A 19,802-nucleotide genomic window follows, 5' to 3' on the forward strand; every position below is an offset into this window, starting at 1 on the left:
AATGAAACAGTGAGTAAGAAGCAGAGATAGCACTAGATCGTAGAATACCAGCACAGTATATCACAGATCTGGATGTGGTGAATAAAAACATTTGTCTCTATTAGAATATTGATTTAATCAATTTGCTGAACAATCAAAGACAATCATCTTCCCACCACTAATTGATTCAAGGCGTTCTTTCCTTCAGAATGAGCATCCGCTGCCATTTTACTTGCCCAGTTCCACGGAGACTGACTTGCTCCTGGGCTTCCAGAACCGCAACTTCTACTGTACGCTCTGACTTACCATAACCTCACTTTCCCTCCGCCCCACCCAGGGCCCCTCAAACACATGTGCGTGCACACACACACACACACACACACACACACTCAGGGGTTTGAGTTACCTTAACATTTTCTGGCAGTGGTTTGTTCTGGGTCAGCCCCAGAGCGAGCAGTGCTACCACAGCGATGACACAGGAGAAGCCAAGGATGCCCAGTATGTTTTTAGAGCAAAATATCTTCACTTCAGACTCTAAAAACAAAAAAAGAATAGAAAATATCAACAAGAAATCAATAGACATTGATTTTCTTCCCCTTTCTATATGGCCTTGTGCTGGCTTTCTGGAGACAGCAAAGATAGATAAAAGCTGATCTTTATCCATGAGGCACTTGCAAAGTAATTGGGAAATAATACAAGAACAAAAGGATTTGTCTGTACTGTGACGAAGGCCAAAACTGAGTTAGTGGCTATGGTAAGGAGAATGGGCAGAATTACATCGGTGATCAGCTTGTTTAATAGGTCATGTAGGTTCAAGTAACAAAGAAAGCAAGGATAGCCCTCCTCATTTCTAAAATCTACCGGAAAATGAGCATGATATTAAAAAGTATTCAGAGTGTATCATCGAACATCATAGTCCCTCTACTTCATGACATTTCCTGGCTTGACACATTCCTTCACTTCAACCACACTTATATGTTAAGTAATTGGTAACAGCGTAGGGGCTGTGGAGTCTTGAACATTTCATCATTCACATTATCTTGTCTATCCTGTTCATACTCTTACCATCATGGGACATAAAAAGTTCCAGAAGGAGAATTCTATAAAAGGCAAATTTACTTTAATCAGGATAAATAGAGCCTACAGCACAGGTAAACAGGAAATGGAATGGTTACACCATTCCCTCCATTATCATCCTTCCTCTCTCAGCTTCCCAAGCTATCCCCAAGCCTTTTTCTTAGGCTTTGGGGAAGAAAGACAGGATCAAGTAATAAAAAAGCATGTGGAAATGAGATGGGTTCTCCAAAATAGTTTTCACTTCTCTAAGGACAGGGGAAGGGATTAAAGCAACTGAAAGAGGAACCTGCGTCCCCTCCTCCTCTTTCCCTCTTTCTCAGCAGCTGTGGCTGCACCAACACAGGAGCTCCCCTTCGAGCTTGTGAGCACAGGTTGGACTTAATCCAAAGGACTGGAACTGCCTGGGTCTCCAGTCTGCATCCATCTCTAGAATCTTGGACCAGTTTGTACCCATCAGACCGAACAGTACAAAACTTAGGAGAAAAAGTTTTATCAACACCATTATCTATTGCTTCCAAACAAGGGAATCATAAATGAAATATACAGCACTTCCCCCCTTCTCGCTTCCCCAAAGAACCTCAGTTTTGTTCAGATGCCTGCCACTCCCCCAAGCAGCCCATACACCTCCCAGAAAGGGGCTGACTGTTCTGCATAATCCCTCTCCAGTGACTGGTTCAACAGTGGACATATACTCTCAAAATGGCCTGTGAGACCCTGGAGGAAGTCTGCTGGGGCAAGCCTAGGAAAAGAAAGGAAGCATTCTCTCTTCTTCCTCAGACACTGTCCAGCCAAGGATGGCTGAGCAGAGAGATGGAAAGAACTTGATTTCTTAAAGCATTTTGAGCTGCTAAAACAGCTAACCCTGATCTGATCCTCCCATGAGACTTACGCTTTGATCCAATTAGAGTCATGATTTAAAGACCTTGAAGCCAAAACATCCTGGTGTGGCAGAAACGTCCTTTTTGCTGCCAGGGCTCTGGAATTTGGAAAAGAGCCCCCTAAGTACTGCCTACCTACCTGAGTACTACCTACCTCACTTCCCAAAGTCGTGATATTGACAAACACAGCTTACAACAAGCACGTTTTAGACGAAACATTACATATCTAATACCCGAGGGTTGCACACTGCAGCAATGTTTCTACTATAATAGAACTTTGAATGCTTTCCTCCTTCAAACTGTCCAAAAGGTCTACCTAGTCGTTTCCGTAAATACAACAATTTTGATTATATCATTTTCCTTCCATTCATTCAGGCACTAATCTTAGTAGCCAATGAAAATGACCAACAAGGTCCCTGATCTTTGGAGTTCACATCTAGTTGGGGAGATAGATGAACCAGAAAATAAGTATGCAAATAAGTGACTTCAGGTCATGAAAAGTGTTGAGGAGAAATTAAAACCAAGGAATGTTACAGAGTGACTTGCAGCAGAGTTGGGGTGGGGAGATCAGACTGAGGGTCAGGAAAGGCTCTCTGAGAAGGTGACGTTTGAGCTTAGACCTGGATGATGAGAAAACAACAGCTATGAGAAGGAGAAAGAACATTCCAGGAAGAGGAAGTATCAACTGCAAAAGCCCTGAGGTGGGAAATAGATTGATATGACTCTAGTTGTTTCTTCCTTTTCTTAATGAGAATATTTACTAACTCATTATTATCACTGAACAGTTGAAAGTGTACTTTTCCAGGGAACCCACCTATACTGTTGGTGGGGATGTAAGTTGGTGCAGCCACTATGGAAAACAGTAAGGAGGTTCTTCAGAAAACTAAAAATAGAGTTGCCATATGATCCAGCCATCCCACTGCTGGCATATAACCGGACAAAACTATAATTCAAAAAGATACATGCAATCAAGACAGTATGGTGCTGGCACAGAAACAGAAATATAGATCAATGGAACAGGATAGAAAGCCCAGAGGTAAACCCACACACATATGGTCACCTTATCTTTGATAAACGAGGCAAGAGTATACAATGGAGAAAGACAGTCTCTTCAATAAGTGGTGCTGGGAAAACTGGACAGCTGCATGTAAAAGAATGGAATTAGAACACTCCCTAACACCATACACAAAAATAAACTCAAGATGGATTAAAGACCTAAATGTAAGGCCAGACACTATCAAACCCTTAGAGGAAAACATAGGCAGAAAACTCTATGACATAAATCACAGCAAGATCCTTTTTGACCCACCTCTTAGAGTAATGGAAATAAAAACAAAAACAAACAAATGGGACCTAATGAAACTTAAAAGCTTTTACACAGCAAAGGAAACCATAAACAAGATGGTAAGACAACCCTCAGAATGGGAGAAAATATTTGCAAAGGAAGCAATTGACAAAGGATTAATCTCCAAAATATACAAGCAGCTCATGCAGCTCAATATCAAAAAAACAAACAAGCCAATCCAAAAATGGGCAGAAGACCTAAATAGACATTTCTCCAAAGAAGATACACAAACTGCCAACAAACACATGAAAAGATGCTCAGCATCACTAATCATTAGAGAAATGCAGATCAAAACTACAATGAGGTATCACCTCACACCGGCCAGAATGGGCGTCATCAAAAAATCTAGAAACAATAAGTGCTGGAGAGGGTGTGGAGAAAAGGGAACCCTCCTGCACTGTTGATTGGAATGTAAATTGATACAGCCACTATGGAGAACAGTATGGAGATTCCTTAAAAAACTAAAAATAGAACTACCATATGACCCAGCAATCCCACTACTGGGAATATACCCTGAGAAAACCATAATTCAAAGAGATACATGTACCACAATGTTCACTGCAGCACTATTTACAATAGCCAGGACATGGAAACAACCAAAATGTCTATCGACAGATGAATGGATAAAGAAGATGTGGCACATATATACAATGGAATACTTCTCAGCCATAAAAAGGAAAGAAATTGAGTTACGTGTAGTGAGGTAGATGGACTTAGAGTCTGTCATACAGAGTGAAGTAAGTCAGAAAGAGAAAATAAATACTGTATGCTAACTCATATAGATGGAATCTAGAAAAATGGTACTGATGAACCTGGGCAGGAATAAAGATGCAGATGTTGAGAACAGACTTGAGGACACAGCGGGGGAAGAGGAGGCTGGGATGTAGTGAGAGAGTAGCATTGACATATATACACTACCAAGTGTAAAACAGATAGCTAGTGGGAAGCTGGTGCATAGCACAGGGAGATCAGCTCGATGCTTTGCGACGACCTAGAGGGGTGGGATAGGGAGGGTGAAAGGGAGGCTCAAGAGGGAGGGGATATGGGGATATATGTATGCATAAAGCTGATTCACTTTGTTGTACAGCAGAAACTAACACAACACTGTAAAGCAATTATACTCCAATAAAGATTAAAAAAAAAAGACCTATGCACCCCTATGTTCATAGCAGCACTACTCATAATAGTCAAAACATGGAAGCAACCTAAATGTCCATCAACAGATGAACGGATAAAGAAGATGTGGTGTATATATACAATGGAATACTACCCAGCCATAAAAAAGAACAAAATAATGCCATTTGCAGCAACATGGATACACAGCTAGAGATTATCATACTAAGTGAAATAAGTCAGAAAGAGAAAGACAGATACCATATGATATCACTTATATGTGGAATCTAAAATACGGCACAAATGAACTTATCTACAAAAGAGAAACAGACTCACAGACATAGAGAACAAACTTGTGGTTGCCAAGGGGGAGGGGGGGAGGTAGCGGGATTGACTGGGAGTTTGGGGTTAGTAGATGCAAACTATTACGTTTCGAATGGATAAACAACAAGGTCCTACTGTATAGCACAGGGATCTATATCCAATCTCCTTAGATAAACCATATTGGAAAAGAATGTAAAAAAAAGAATGCGTATATGTGTGTATAACTGAGTCACTGTGCTATACAGCAGAAATTAGCACAACACTGTAAATCAACTGTACTTCAGTAAAAAAATAGAGAATAAAAATAAGGAAGTATACTTTTCCACATTTGCCCAGTTTTTGCAATGATATCCATATTATTAGAATATATTCAAGGCTTTCATCATATTTGTCTTATTAAAGATATGATAAGAAAAAGAACTTAGATCAGAGAGGAAGTTTAGGAATTTTTCATACACAATTTTCAAAAGCTGTATTATCAAAAAAATAATGGCTAAGTTTGTTTTTCATGTGACCGACTAGATTACCCAGAGAGGAATAATTAAAATACTGTGTTTTCTATGAACCATGGCAGGTAATTTTCAAAAGTCCTTATCACATGGAGGAAGCCAGACTCTTCTTAGGAAGCGGTAGCAGACACGGGGGTCTAGGTGGACATATCTAGGATGTATTCATAAAAGGGAACCACTTCAGTAACTGCCCTCTCTTCCCAGGCCCCAGAGCTCTTTCAGATGCCATGACTGCTACAGTCAAGTTCTGTTACAGAAAATTCACAATGACTGTATTTCCCCCTGAAAAGCTATTCATTTCCCTTGTGGATAACAGAAACGTGACTTATGTCATACAATGTGAAACAGTATTTCAAAAAACAATTTCAGGGAACATTTTTACCAAAAATATCTATCAACAGCAAAGTGTTGTATTTGTTTTCCTTTGAATTGTCTCACTATCCTGGAGAATTCAAGACTGCCACTTCCCTCCCATTCTCCTCCTTTCATATGACAAATGAGAAAGCTTTTCTGTTTGAGGTGAGAGCCAGGTAGAAATGTCAGCTCTTCACTTGACAGAGACAAAAGTGAAGGAAATTCAAGCTCTGAGAAAACACAGACTGATTTCAAGCCAATTAGCTATTTCAGAGGCAAAAAAAAAAAAAAAAAAAAAAAAAAAAGCTGATTCTTTTTCATTCTTACAGAAACAGCCATCATGACATCCACAGTTGGCATCCTATTAATGATTAAAATTATGTAATCTGTCCTTAGTCAAAATTCTGCTATACAGAGAAATCCCAGCACCTCCACTTCATGGTACCAAACATTATCCTAAAATTTTACTCCATTAATAAAAGGATTTGGGGTGTTGACAGATGTGGTGGGTTTTTGGCAAAAACAACAAAAGTTTTGCTCTGCGGATTCAGTGAGACTCACTAGATTCAAATCACTTCCAACTTCTGATGGGTCACATCCGGACCAAGCTTGGCTTGTCACATAGAGAACAAAGCAGCCAATACAGACAAGCACTGGAGAGTAAACATCAGTGCAGTGCTGTGGTCCTTCCTGTGTTTACACAGCCCAGTGATGGAAGAATCACTGAAGCTCAGGGGACTGGTCCTAATCTGGCTTTGCCATTTCCCCAACTCCTAGAGTCTCTGCCCCCTTTCTGCGATCTTCCTTCCTCTCCATCACGGAGGAGTTCTTGGTGACACGCACTTAGACTGTTCTCCCACTCAAGGGCTTTAAGATCCTTTCCCAGGTGCTTCATTCCAGGGCCCTTAGACCTAACCTCTTCTATGGTGATATCCACCGCCCTGTTCCAGTCACCCCCACCTCTTCTACAATAGCCCTTTCTGGTATCTCCCTAATTCCCTTTCCTATCAGAATCCATCCTTCATGTGCCTGCAGAATTCCTCCATAATTGACATTCCCAGGGTTCTCCCTAATTAAGAATTTAATGTAGCTTCCTTCTGCTTGCCAGATGAAAGCCTCACTGGTCTACTTGGACCCCTCAGCCCTTCAGAAATTTAAGCCCTTCCCATCTCACCATTCCAATAAGCAGATGTGTGTGCCCGAGATCATAATGCCTGACATTATGACCACTAGACTGTAAGATCCTTAAGTGAAGGGACTTTTTTTTCTGGCTCATTCATTGCTATATCCCTAGTTGAATGAATAAATGAATTTTGGATTCTGACATTTGTCAACATGAGATTTCCTTCAGTTGGAATTCTATTCCCCTCTTTCTCCACCAAATCTTTTTCCTTGTCACCTTCAAAATCAAGCTCCCCTCCGTATGCTTCAAAGCTCAGTTGTTCCAGTAGTCCTCTCTTCATGTGCTACCTCTGGATAGTTAATGGATTGGCCTATTTCGGTTTGGGAGTTCTATAGTTGTTGTTTCATTCATTGTTCAATTAGTCAACAATTATTTATTGAATGCATTATACTATTCACAGACCTGCCCTGGGCTCTGAGCTACAGCAGTGAACAAATCAAATAAGCATCCCCATCCTCATGGTGATCAGATGTTAGTCTGAAAGAAAAGATAATAAGCAAGATAAGTAAAATTTATAGTATGTTACATAATTATAAGTGCTAAGGAGAGAGAAAAAGCAGGTGAAGAGGCAGGATAGGGTAATTAGGAAAGACCTGAGATGGTGATATTAAAAGTGATAGGAATAAAGAGAAAGCAAGCATACCACTTGGGCAATAGAATTTAAGGTAACTGGAACTGCATGTGCAAAGGACCTGGGGTGGAACAGTGCCTGGCCATAAGGCCAGTGTGGCTGGATGAGTGATGAAAGGGAAAATAGTAAGAGATGGTCAGGGGTGGGGTCACTGGGTGCCTTGCTTGTGGGGCCTTGCAGGTTCTGGTGAGGGCTTTGTCTTACTCTAAGTGATCCGACTTACTTCTAATCATTTGTATAATTTACACTCAGCACCATAGGGGTAAACAAGGAACCACCAGGAATCTTTGAAGTACCTGGATAGGAAGGGTGTGGTCTTTTAGGCGGCGCACCGCTGTCTCTTGTGATGAGGTGCTGAGGCACCCCCGTGAAGTCAGGTCATAGGACAACCACACAGTCAAGTGTGGACAGAGCGTGGTTCTGCTTGTGCCAAGACCAGAGCTGAGAAGACGCATCCAGGAGGAGCAAGTACCATATCATGATAGGTCTTCTCTATACCTTCTGGGCTTCTTGGTGACCCAGGACTGGTGAATCTTTGCTGAGAGAGCACCATTATGAGGGGTCGCCAAGCCAACAGTCACCAGGATCCATCAGTAGAAAGCCAAACTCCACAGACTTCTGAAGGGTGGCTCAAGCTAGAGCAGAGTCCAAACAACCTCGCCTTTGCTCAGTCTCTCTAAGCCTCCAATTCCTTGCATGCAAAATGGGAGTCACAATAGTACGGAATTCATAGGGTTGCTAGGTAAGAGTCAGTGAGCAAACAATTTAAATAACAACCTACAAAAGAGCCCTCGATGCATTCCAGATTCTGCTCTCAGCACTTTAAACACAGCAACTAATTTAACCTTCACAACACTCCTGTGAGGTAGTACTATTATCATCATCTGTATCAGTCTCCTAGGGCTGCCACAACAAATTACCACAAACATGGTGACTTAAAACAATAGAATTTTACTCTCTCACAATTCCGGAGGCCAGAAGTCCAGAATCAAGGTGTTAACAGGGCCAAAGACTCTGGAGAGATTCCTTTCTTGCCTTCTCCAGCTTCTGGTAGCTCCCGGCATTCCTTGGTTTATGGCTGCATCACTCCAATATCTGCCTCTGTCTGCACATAGCCTTTTTCCCTGTCTCTGTGTGTATCAGATTTCCCTCTCCTTTCTCTTAGGAGGACACCAGTCATTAGATTTAGGGTCCATCCTAAAGCCAGAATGATCTCAAGATCCTTAATTACATCTGCAAAGACTTTACTTCCAAATAAGGTCACAAATTACAGGTACTATTATTATCCTCATTATTATCACTTTACAGGTGAGGAAACTGAGTCAGAGAGAGGTTAAGAAGATTGCCCAAACTTACACTGATGTAAATGTTGGGACCAGGAGTTAAAGTCAGGCATTCTGGATCCAGAGGCCAGGCTTTTAGCCACCACCCTACCCTACACCACATGACTGAGGCTTAGTACGGTGCCTGTTGTGTGGCACTAGCGCTGTACGTAGAAGCCAACCTCATTATCCAGAAGCGAAAAGTGACTGACTTTGAGGATTTGGCTGAAGGGGCTGTCTGGACTGTTGTCACTGATGACACCAGACAATGTTATATTTTTAAAATATGAAGTCTTAGAGAACGGACTGGAGGGCACAGTGGGGGAAGGGGAAGCTGGGACGAAGTGAGAGAGTAGCACTGACATATACACACTACCAAATGTAAAATAGCTAGTAGGAACCTGCTGCATAGCACAGGGAGATCAGCTCGATGCTTTGTGACCACCTAGGGGGTGGGATAGAGAGGATGGAAGGGAGGCTCAAGAGGGAGAGGATATGGGGACATATGTATACATATAACTGATTCACTTTGTTGTACAGCAGAAACTAACACAATATTGTAAAGCATTTATACTCTAATAAAGATGTGAAAAAATAAAATAAAATATGAAGTCTCTCAGTCCCTGATGGTCAGAAGCTAGCAGCTAAGAGGCAGAGGCTGGGATTACAGTTCCTAGGGAGGTTAAGGGACTTGCTCAAAGTCACACAGCTTGCAATTGGCAGAGCAGTGACTGGATCCAAGTCTCTCAACTCCACTCCACTGCCTTAAGCACTGCCCTGCATTAGAGATGCATAGAAATTACTCAGCTTCATTCCTTCTCAGGTGACACAATGCAAAAGAACTCACCCAAAGTTCTGTTCAAATAGAAAGATCTTACATTTCACCCCCCCCCCCCCCATATTCTCCCAATTAATAAATCCAGAGTCAAGTTTGAGGATAAAGCAGTTTAATTTGGTGGGGTTTTTTTCCTGCCTGCTTTTAGGTCGAGGAAGTCAGTACAATGTCAATAAACAGACAAATGCTAAAAATGTACTTCAAGGCCTCAATGATGACCAGTTAGTTAAAGGGTGAAAAGTAAAGGAGAGGGAGGGAAAACAAGATAGACACAGGCTTGGGAGAAGGAGCCAGAGAATAAGAAGGGAAGGGATAGGCGGGGGTGGGAATAGAAAGAGAGGTAGAGAGTCAGGTTATTGAGTAAATACCCATGGTCCTGTTCCACTGAACTCCTGAACCCAAGACTTCAGAGAAAGTTACTTGCTTTTACTTAATGATCTTTTGTTTCTGCTCTTTGAGATGTTAATTAGCTGGTTAGTCTCCGTTCACAGCTCTTTAGTTAGAAAAGGAGTGCATTTATCCTAACAAAGTAGACTGGCTGATCCTGAGTGGGCGCCTCAGAGGTTCAGCTTTGGGTGGGAAGAGCCCATTTAGTGACCCGGGTCAGTGGAACCGGGGTGGGAGTGCACAAGCTCTTCCTGCAAATCAGACTCTGCCAACTCCACACTCTCCATCCCACCATTCCTTTTGCTGTGGGCTGTGCTCTTCTCAGATTAGCAGCAAGTAACTAACTGACTTGGCACTGATGTGCCTGACTCTAAAAACGTTAATGACTGCAAAAATCAAATGCCAACAGAGGATCTGGGTGTGGGAAATAAGGAAACAAAGGAATCCCCTTCCCTCTCTCTCCTTCTCCTTACTTCCTCCCACCATTCTGTCTACCTCCTCACCCACACCCCTTCTGGCCTTTCCTGAATTCTTTTACCCACAGACTGAATGGAGCACAATAGGTCTTTGCGGACATCGTCGAATCCCATACTCAAGCATAGGGTTGGCAAGAAGAGGGTTGTTTCTGGCAGAGTGATATCATTGAGACTGCAGACAGGAATTCCGTGTCTCAGCCAACCAGTGTTAACAATCTTGTGTATTGATGGTCTCTGCAATAAACACATTGCTCCCGCTAAACAAATCATCTTCCACATCTGAAATTGAAGAATTGTGCCCTGGGGATTCTACCTTTTCTCAAAGCAGCTGCGTTTGTCAACAAGCCTTGGGTATGTGTTGCTGGTGAGAAAGACTGAGACAATCTGTGCTGGCCAAATATCACTAGTGTGGGGGTCAGAGTGGGGATGGGGTGAACTGATTCACCCACGTTTCCCAGCCTTACAGCCCCCTGTCTTCTACATCTCACATTTGTAAGTTACCTTATTTCTACCTCCTCAGTTTTGTACCTATGAGGTACAAAAGTCAGAAGCAACATAAAAATATTTCTGCAGCACAATATGCCATAAGCAAAGTAAAAAATAACAAACTGAGGAAAATGTTTGCAACGACTATTAAATAGTTGGTTTCCTTAATATACAGTCATTAAAAATCATTAATAAAATGATCAACCCATCTAGTAGAAAAATGGGCAAAGAACATAAATAGGCAATTTAAAGAAAAAGAAATATTTTCAACATATTAGAAGTATTCTAATTACCCTAACTTAAAGAAATGTAGTCAATGAAAATTGAGATACCTTTTATTACTTAGAATAGCAAAGTTTTTTTAAAGTTTGATAATATATAATATTATTACATACTCATTAGAATGGCCAAAAAACCTGACAATACCAAATGTTGGCAAGGATGCAGAGCTACTGGAACTCTCATACACTGCTGCTGGGGATGCAAAATGGCTCAGCCACTTTGGAAAGAGTTTGGTAGTTTCTTATGAAGTTAAACATATACTTACCATATGACCAGGCAATCCTACTCTTAGGTATTTACCCAAAAAGAGTGAAGACATGTCTACACAAAAACCTGTACCTAAATATTTCTAACAGCTTTATTCATCACCAAAAACTCAAAACAACCCAAGTGCGCATCAACTAGTGAAATGTACTCAAATTGTGATACAATGGAATTCTATTCAGCAACAAAAGGGGCATAAACTACTCATCAATGCAACAACATGGATGAATCTCAAAAGCATTATGCTAAGTGAAAGAAGCCAGACTCAAAAGACTATGTGTGATTTCATTTATATGATATTCTGAAAAAGGCAAAACTAAGGACAGGAATCAGATCAATACGCAGTTTCAGGAACTGAGGATTGACTACAAAGGTCCACAAGGGAACTTTCTGAGATGATGGAAACATTCTATATCTTGATTGTGGTGGTAGTTACAAGACTACATATATCTGTTAAAATTCACAGAACTGTACACCTAAAAAGGGTGAATTTTATTGAAAATTTGATAAAGAAATATATATCAACAAAAATATGGGAAACAGGTACTTCTTGCATGTTGATGGGAGTAAAAATCCACACAGCCTCTTTGGTGGGGGGCAATTTTGCAATATCTATCAAAGAGCAAAGCATATATATCCTTTGACCCAAGAATTCTACTTCTAGGAATTTAACCTGCTGGTAATACTTATCAATGTATGAAAAGATGCATGTATAGAAATGTTCAATGCAGCATTATTTGTAATTGCAATAATAAAAGTTACTAAAGGTCCATTAATTGAGATCTGAATATATAAATTCTAGTACAGTTATGCATAATACTATTCAGGCATGGAAAAGATTAAGATCTATGAAGGTTGATGCAAATAGTCTTCAAAACATTTTATATTGTGAAAAGCAAGATGTGGAACAATGTGAACAGTATGTTCCCACTGGGTAAAGGCATAGACATTTCTGAAAATTTATAGATTCACTAGGAAGACTCACAGGACTCAGCATATAGTCATAACTCATGACTAAGATTTATTACAGTCAAAGAATATGAAGAAAAATCAACAAAGAGAAAAGAAGTATCAGACAAAGTCTAGGGGAAACCAGGTGCAAGTTTCCAAGGGTCTTCTCCCAGTGGAGACCACAGGACACATTTAATTCCCCAGCAATGAGTTGTGATAACACATGTGAAATGTTATCTATCAGAGAAGCTCACCAGAGCACAGGGCCTTCACTGGGGGCCAGTCACACAGGCACCTACCATCCAGCATACATCAAGATTCCAGACTCCAGATGGAAAGCAGATGCCCAACACAAACCTCACTACCTGCACAAACAGTCCAGGCACAGCAAGCCATTTCCTTAATTCTCAAAATGGTGAGAACCCTCCTCAAATCCAAGCTCCCAGACACGAGCCAAAGGCCAACCCTGTAGGCAGGTCCCCCCAAGGATAGAGTCCCAGGCCTGCATGTTAATGCCCTTTTGCATTGAGCAATTCATAAAATATTTTACCATGTGACCTTCCTTACTCCTTCCCTTCTTCTTTCCCCTCCCTTTTTCTCCTCCTTCTTCTCCCCTTCCCTCTCTTCCTTCCTTCCTTAATTCTCTGAGCAATTAAAAATTCTTAATAGAAATTCCTGAAAACCCAAAGGCTCTGAGTTGAAGAGAAAGAATCTACAGAGGGTTTCCAGTTTGGATTAAAGTGACAAAGATGCTAGGAACCTGGAAGGTGGGCATAGGGTAAATGGGAAGAGATACGTTGGTGATTTGATGTCAACTTTGCTGATCCTCTGCCCACTCTACCACTGTGCCAGCTACTCACCAACTTAATTAGTCCAAGCATCCGTCTCTGGGTCCCCACTCATTCAGTCTTCCCAGATCAATGTCATCTCTTTTGTATTCTTTAGAACAAAATCGTCAGGTCTCATTTGGCCAGGCTTTGGGTGGATTAAAAGCTTTATTCTAAGGGAAATTTGGCACCTCTGCTGTCACGTATCAATACAAGAGGGAACAGCTCTCTGAATAAGATATGATCAAGTTTCTAAATGTCCATGGTAACTCTGTCACAGATCACCTGGTATCTAAGCAGCTCTCTTCAACGATCAACACAGAGTATCTGCACTTTAGATGCTTATGTGAGAACGCAATCTTAAATTTATTAGTATCTGGTTCCTGTCAAGGATGTGACAGATACAACTGATATTTGGGAGGGGCAATCTGAGAGTACCCTAGATTTTTTAAAGCCTATTTTCTGTACTCATTTAGTGAGGTGGAAAGCAGGAGGGGTTAAAGAAAGGTTCCTGGACCTTGGAGAAAGTGTCTTCCTTAAAGAAAAACTAATAAGATCAACCCATAACAGATGGGGGCAGCTCCTACCAAAATCGCCCACACTTTAAAAAAAAAGTATTTTCAATCTTGTGACTTGAGTATTTCCTCGAATCCAGAACGCAACTAAGAAATTGATGTCCTACTCAATTCTGTATACTGAATGAAGAAAGATGTGTGAATATGGAGAGGCAAGGTCATCTGCATGGAGTGAAAAGGCAACTAAAAGAACTGGTCAATGCAGTGCGCCTCTAGCACAGCCTTGGGGGAGAAGGTGCCTTGGCTCATGGTCACTTCCCAGAAAGTTCTTTCTCCATAGTGATGTAGGATGACTCCACAAAGTTAATCAAACTAACCCCCTACTATGATTTCATGTTCAAGTTATCTTGCCATGATTTTTCTACAAGGTGAAAAGTGAGCTAATCATTGTTAAACAATAGGGGGTATTATGCCACATATAGATACCTCATATGCATGTTTGGTTTCATGGGATTCTCATTTTCTTTATTCCACAAAGTGAAATAGATTGTCTCTCCCTGTGAGACGCAGGCTGCCTGTAGAATACTGATGCAATGCGGAGACCGCAGGAGCCACATGTACAGCACAGTCTATGCACTTCTTGCTCACACCTAGGCGGGCTGCTTTCTTATTTGCTCAGACTCACAGAGGTAGGAGGGGTTCAGCCAGACAAGGAAGCACACTTTAGGGGGTCAAAACAGACAAGAGGGATCCCATATACTTTCCCTTCTTTGGAATTATAATAATGTTCTGAGTGGAGGGGAAAGTGTCTCCACCTCAGCAAAAGCTCAGGACACCACACAAGGATACCGTACAAAGAACCATACTTTATGGTCCTTGGAAATGGTGGCTAAAATAGTTGAAATTCCTTATAAAAATTCGTACACACCCAAAGACTCTGGGGAATGCAAGAGTTGAAGAGGAAAATTTTACTCCACCTTCCAGGAAAGTCTTTGTTGCCTAGAACTGACCTCTGAGAATGCTGCATTGGTAGACCGTCTTCAGGGACGGGATAGCTAAATCAGATAACAAAGACGCTCCTGGGCCCACCACCACCAAGGCTCTTAGGACAGGGTGGAGAAAGGCCACTCCCCCTTTTCTCAGAGCTTTATACAGCGCAGGGACGTTCATTCCATTTCTCTTGCCTTCGGCTCTCTGCCTCCAGCCTCCCAGTGAGCTGATACAGGCCGCACCAGTTCTTAAGATTTGACTTCCTCTGACTTGTTCTGTTTTCCTCCTTGCACTCTGTGCATTCCTAAATTCCACCTTCCCACAACCCACTCACTCCTTGATCCACCACACCTGGCTTCTGTCCCACCATTCTACTAATGCCACTCACACAAATATCCGATGGATGCTTTTCCATTTCCTATAGAATGTGACACTGTTTACTACATAAACTCTCTTTTCTTGGCTCCCATGACACCAGACTCTTCTAATAGTCCTCTTACTTCTCTGACCCTTACTTTGCTGGCACCTTTTTCTCACCATACCCTTTAAATAGGGATGTTCCACAGTGTTCCATCTTGGAAACTTGGCTCATGTCGCTTCATACACATACGACCAACTGAATGGTGATGGCTCCCTAAACTTTATTGGGATGACCCCCTGATCTGTATCTCCAGTACAGGACTTTATCTGGAGCTCCAAATCTATAGTTCTAGTCACCTACTGAACATACCTGCTTTGATGTTCTACAGCCAAAATCACCATGTCTAAAACTAAACTTTCTTTCCCACTCTAATTGTTCTGTATAATCTGCTCAGTGAAGGTTAGCACCATGCCCCCAGTCTCCCCAGACTCTCCCTTCTCCCTCCAAGCAAACTCCCTCCGAGGTTTTACTGATTCTACCCACTAAATATCTCCCAAATCTTTTCATTTATCTATTTCTTGCCTGGACTTCTACAGTAGCTTCTGTAGAGGCCTCCCCACATCTAGGCTCTGCCCCTTCTAATCTGTCCTCTACTTTGAAGCTGCCATGATCATCCTAAAAATGCAAACCTGATTATATGACCCCACCAGTGTGAACTTCTTCAATGATTCCCATGTGTCTCAAAATAAAAGTTACACTCTTTAACCACAATTTTAAGGCCAAGCCCCCACACAATTCAGGTGTAGTTCAAGGTGTTAGTCTCTAAATTGGCCCTTCTTTTTCATATCTTCATGTCTTGTACAATGTTCCTGCTTTTCTCTTCTGCCTGAAGCTCTCTTCTTTATCTTTTTGTACCTTATGAAGAAACTGAAGCTGAGGATAATCAGTTTATGTGTCATCACTTCCAGAAAGTCTTCCTGAAAGCCTCTTGCCCCTCCTCTAATGATGGATTTAATACCCTCCTTTGCATCTGTCTCATAGCTTCCCTCCCACAATGCTATAATGGCCTTTAACCTGTGTCAGTCTCCTCTATGAGACTGAGCACCTTGAGAACACAGTATACCTTTTTAGATCTCCAGAAACCAGCAAAGGGTCTGGTCTGTGTCAGTATTCCATATGTCAGTTGAATAAATGAATGGATAAGATTGATTTGAATTTTTAGTACACAGTGTTTTCCCTCAAGAAAAGGGGAGATTTATTTGATTATTCCAAACGTGTTTTAACTTCTCAACTCTATGGTTCTGACTATTTTTAGTGAGCTGCCAGGCAACTCGACTTCAGTTTGCATGTATTGTAGGAAGCAAGAGGACAGATGTTTAGGCAGTAAATCCCAAATCTGGATCCCAGAACTTAGTCATAACCTCCATGGAATACTTTCTCGCTGAATTACCAAGAATAATAGACTCAGATGATAAGTGTATAATAGAAGGAATTGCACATTTAGCTGGTCCTTTCTAAGCAAGCATGGTTAACTACATTGTCTCTGACAGTGAGTCATTCTAAGAGAAGCAGTATGATTAGGTAATAATGCATCTATTTCCTTGTTTTTGATTCTTATAACTATCCCGTAGGATGGACACTCACCCCTGCCTCTTAACTAGCTGTGTGACCTGAGAAAGTTACTTAGCCTTTCTAAATTTCATTTTCTAGACTGAAATTTTAAAAACATCCATCACTTAATTTGGGGAGCTGATATGAAGATGCAGTGAGCTCTGTACGAAAAGAATAGAGTGATCCCAACCAGCCCCATGGCCTCCGTTAGTACTGTCCATATGTGGGAAATACACTAACTTATATTTAGCCCAGACATATGTATTCCTGACCTTTCAGCTGCCTCCTTGACCTTTCACCTTGGATAACTCACAGGCACCTCAAACCTTTTCTGCCCAAACAGAATTCATGCTTTCCCCTTCTCCCCAAACCTGTTCCTCCCCCAGCTCTCCATAGTTCAATGCCCATAGCTCAGTGAGCATATCTACTACTCATCCAGTTGTGACCCAAGAACAATGGCATCGTCCTCCATTCCTTCCTCACCCTTGTCCTTCACATCCAAGGAGCCCACTCATTCAGCAAATGTTACTGAGAGCTTGTGTCAAGTCCTGGGATTCTACCTCCCAAAGATTCTGATGCCCACGCCCCCCACTCCATCACCCTGCCACCTTCTTAGTCCAGCCACCACCACCTCCCACAGCAGGCTCCTAACTGGTCTCCCTGCATCTACTCTTGCCTCTCGACAATTTGTTTGCCACACTGCAGCCGCAGTGACCTTTTCAAAGTCTCCATATGATCACATCACCCACTAGTTACTTAAAACCCTTCATAGCTTCCCATTACTTTAGAATAAAGACCACAATCCTTCATGTAACCCACAGGTCCTACTTGTCCTGCCCCTTCTTGGGTTTCCAGCCTCCCTTATCACTACCCTTCCCTCACTCTTTGCCTCGTTTCAGCCCTCACTTCACCTTTCTTCCCCTGCCAACGGGCCCCCGCACAATTTTTTAACTCTGCCTAGAACATTCTCCTCCCACTCTCTTTGCTTAGCTCTATTCTGCTCGGCCTTCAGATTCCAGGTGCAAGTTCTTCCTCAAGGATGCCTCAGAGACCCCTTCCATGAACCCCACACTAGCTGGCACTCCTCACAGCACTCTAAATTTTTCCTCATATCACTTAAGGCTACTGTAATTAATTAACTACATGCTTAAGTCTTTCACCTCGTCAGTCATTCTCAATTCTAGCTGCACATTAGAGTCACTGGAGAACTTTGTGAAAATACCAACCCGCGAGTCCCATCCCAGACTAATTAAATCAGAATCACTGAGGTGAAGCCTGGGCATTGTTATTTTTTAATGGCTTCCTGGTGCAACTACTATGTAGCCAAGGTTGAGAAACACTGCTTTGGAGGTCAAGGACCAGGTCTGCTTATCCACAACTTTATCCCTAGTGCCAAGCACACAGCAGTGTCTGCACACAGTAGGCATTCAATATATGGTAACTGTAGTCATGGTTATTATTGCTGTTGCTGTTATGGTCAATATGGTTATGATTAAGATCATAACTTTTTCACACTTCTGGCATCTGTGATTCTTTACCACAAAACTCCAATTATGTAGCAGCCAAATCATGTTTTTAAAATTCAGCAAGTTTCTATTTTCCTGTCAACATAGAGCTTATTAAGGACTGACCAGACCTACTAGACAAAATATTTTCACAAGCTACGTCTCCAAGGTGAAACAAAATACAGCATATTAAAAGAAAACCTCAATTCATATCTTATTCCTTTCTATGTAGGTATGTATTAGTAACTACAGTCATTTGAATAGGAACTTTCTAGTTTTGTAACGACAAGTGTATTGGCCACTACCTTGTCATTCTGATTCCACTTGGTTTTGCTCTTCTCCATTAGTAGTTTTTCTCTCCTGCCACAGGACCTATTTTACTAAGCAAATGTCAAGCGCACTCCCCACCCTGGCTCAGTGGTTACAGGCGAAGTTTCTTCAGCTTGCAGTTTTCCTGTTCAGGCCTGTGTCAGAGGGCAGGCTCTGTACAACTTTTAGAGAACCTTCTAAAGACATAGTTTCTATAGTCCTATAGTCCAGTTCCCAACCATAAACCTGCTCAGAATCACCAGGAAAGTTTATTAAAACAAAAACTGCTGGACCCCATCCTCAGAGTTTCTGATTCAGTATGTCTGGGGTGAGGCCAGAGAATGTGCACTTCTAACAAGTTTCTAGGTAATGCTGCGGATGCTGGTCCAGGGACCACACTTTGAAAACCACTGCTACCTCCCATTTAATGGCTGATATTTTAAAAAATAGAGAAGTTGTGAGAGCTTTTAGGGGTACAGTGGGTGAAGACTGTATCTAATTTATTCTTTATATTTAAGGCACAACCATGGGACTTTTTCCCATGATTTCAGAGGGGTTTTCTCTGCGCTATTTTTGTAAACAACTCAACACATCCCACCCATACGTCTCTTTTTATAAGAGACTGTGAAGGTATGGGGGGCAGCACACCTCCAATCTCTTCCCAACAGGCAATTCCCTCAGCTACTTCCAGGCTCCTTTTTTTTTTTTTTTTTTGCGGTACGCGGGCCTCTCACTGTTGTGGCCTCTCCCTTTGCGGAGCACAGGCTCCAGACACGCAGACTCAGCGGCCATGGCTCACGGGCCCAGCCGCTCCGCGGCATGTGGGATCTTCCCAGACCGGGGCACGAACCCGTGTCCCCTGCATCGGCAGGAGGACTCTCAACCACTGCGCCACCAGGGAAGCCCCAGGCTCCTTTTTAAAGGCAGCTCTGGTTCACCATCCCTGAAGCCAGCCAGCTTTCTAAAGCTGACTTCCGGATTGTTTAATACAGTGGTGGAGGGGGGTTGAAATAGCAGCAAGGGAATTCCTAAGCAGCTCCTCAAAGAAGCAAGCTTCAAAATCACTCTACGAGGTTTCATCAGAGGTTGGCGGGGAGAGGTGGAGTAAGGGATTCCAAGGTATACCAAAGAAAGCTACTGAGCCCGACGCCAGCACCCTGGCAAGATGGTAGGCAAGCAAGCAAGCAAGACACTGTCACTGGAAAAAACAGCTAGAGTGCACGTGAATTTTAGCCTTAGCAACTGCTAAGCATATCATGAAAGACTTTGTTATACATCTTTCTCATAC

General features: G+C 42.1%; 1 protein-coding gene across 3 annotated transcripts in view; it reads right to left on the reverse strand.

The window, feature by feature from the left end:
- Positions 1-19,802, reverse strand: part of ENTPD1 (ectonucleoside triphosphate diphosphohydrolase 1) — an 84,687-nt gene that overhangs the window by 32,721 nt on the left and 32,164 nt on the right. For all 3 annotated transcript variants that reach the window (XM_019939692.3, XM_073794149.1, XM_073794150.1), the window contains one exon: positions 386-513. In XM_019939692.3, coding sequence (XP_019795251.1) covers positions 386-513 — 128 coding nt within the window. The remainder of the gene's footprint in view (positions 1-385; positions 514-19,802) is intronic.

Source organism: Tursiops truncatus, chromosome 16, assembly GCF_011762595.2.
Source record: "Tursiops truncatus isolate mTurTru1 chromosome 16, mTurTru1.mat.Y, whole genome shotgun sequence".
NCBI lineage: Eukaryota > Metazoa > Chordata > Mammalia > Artiodactyla > Delphinidae > Tursiops > Tursiops truncatus.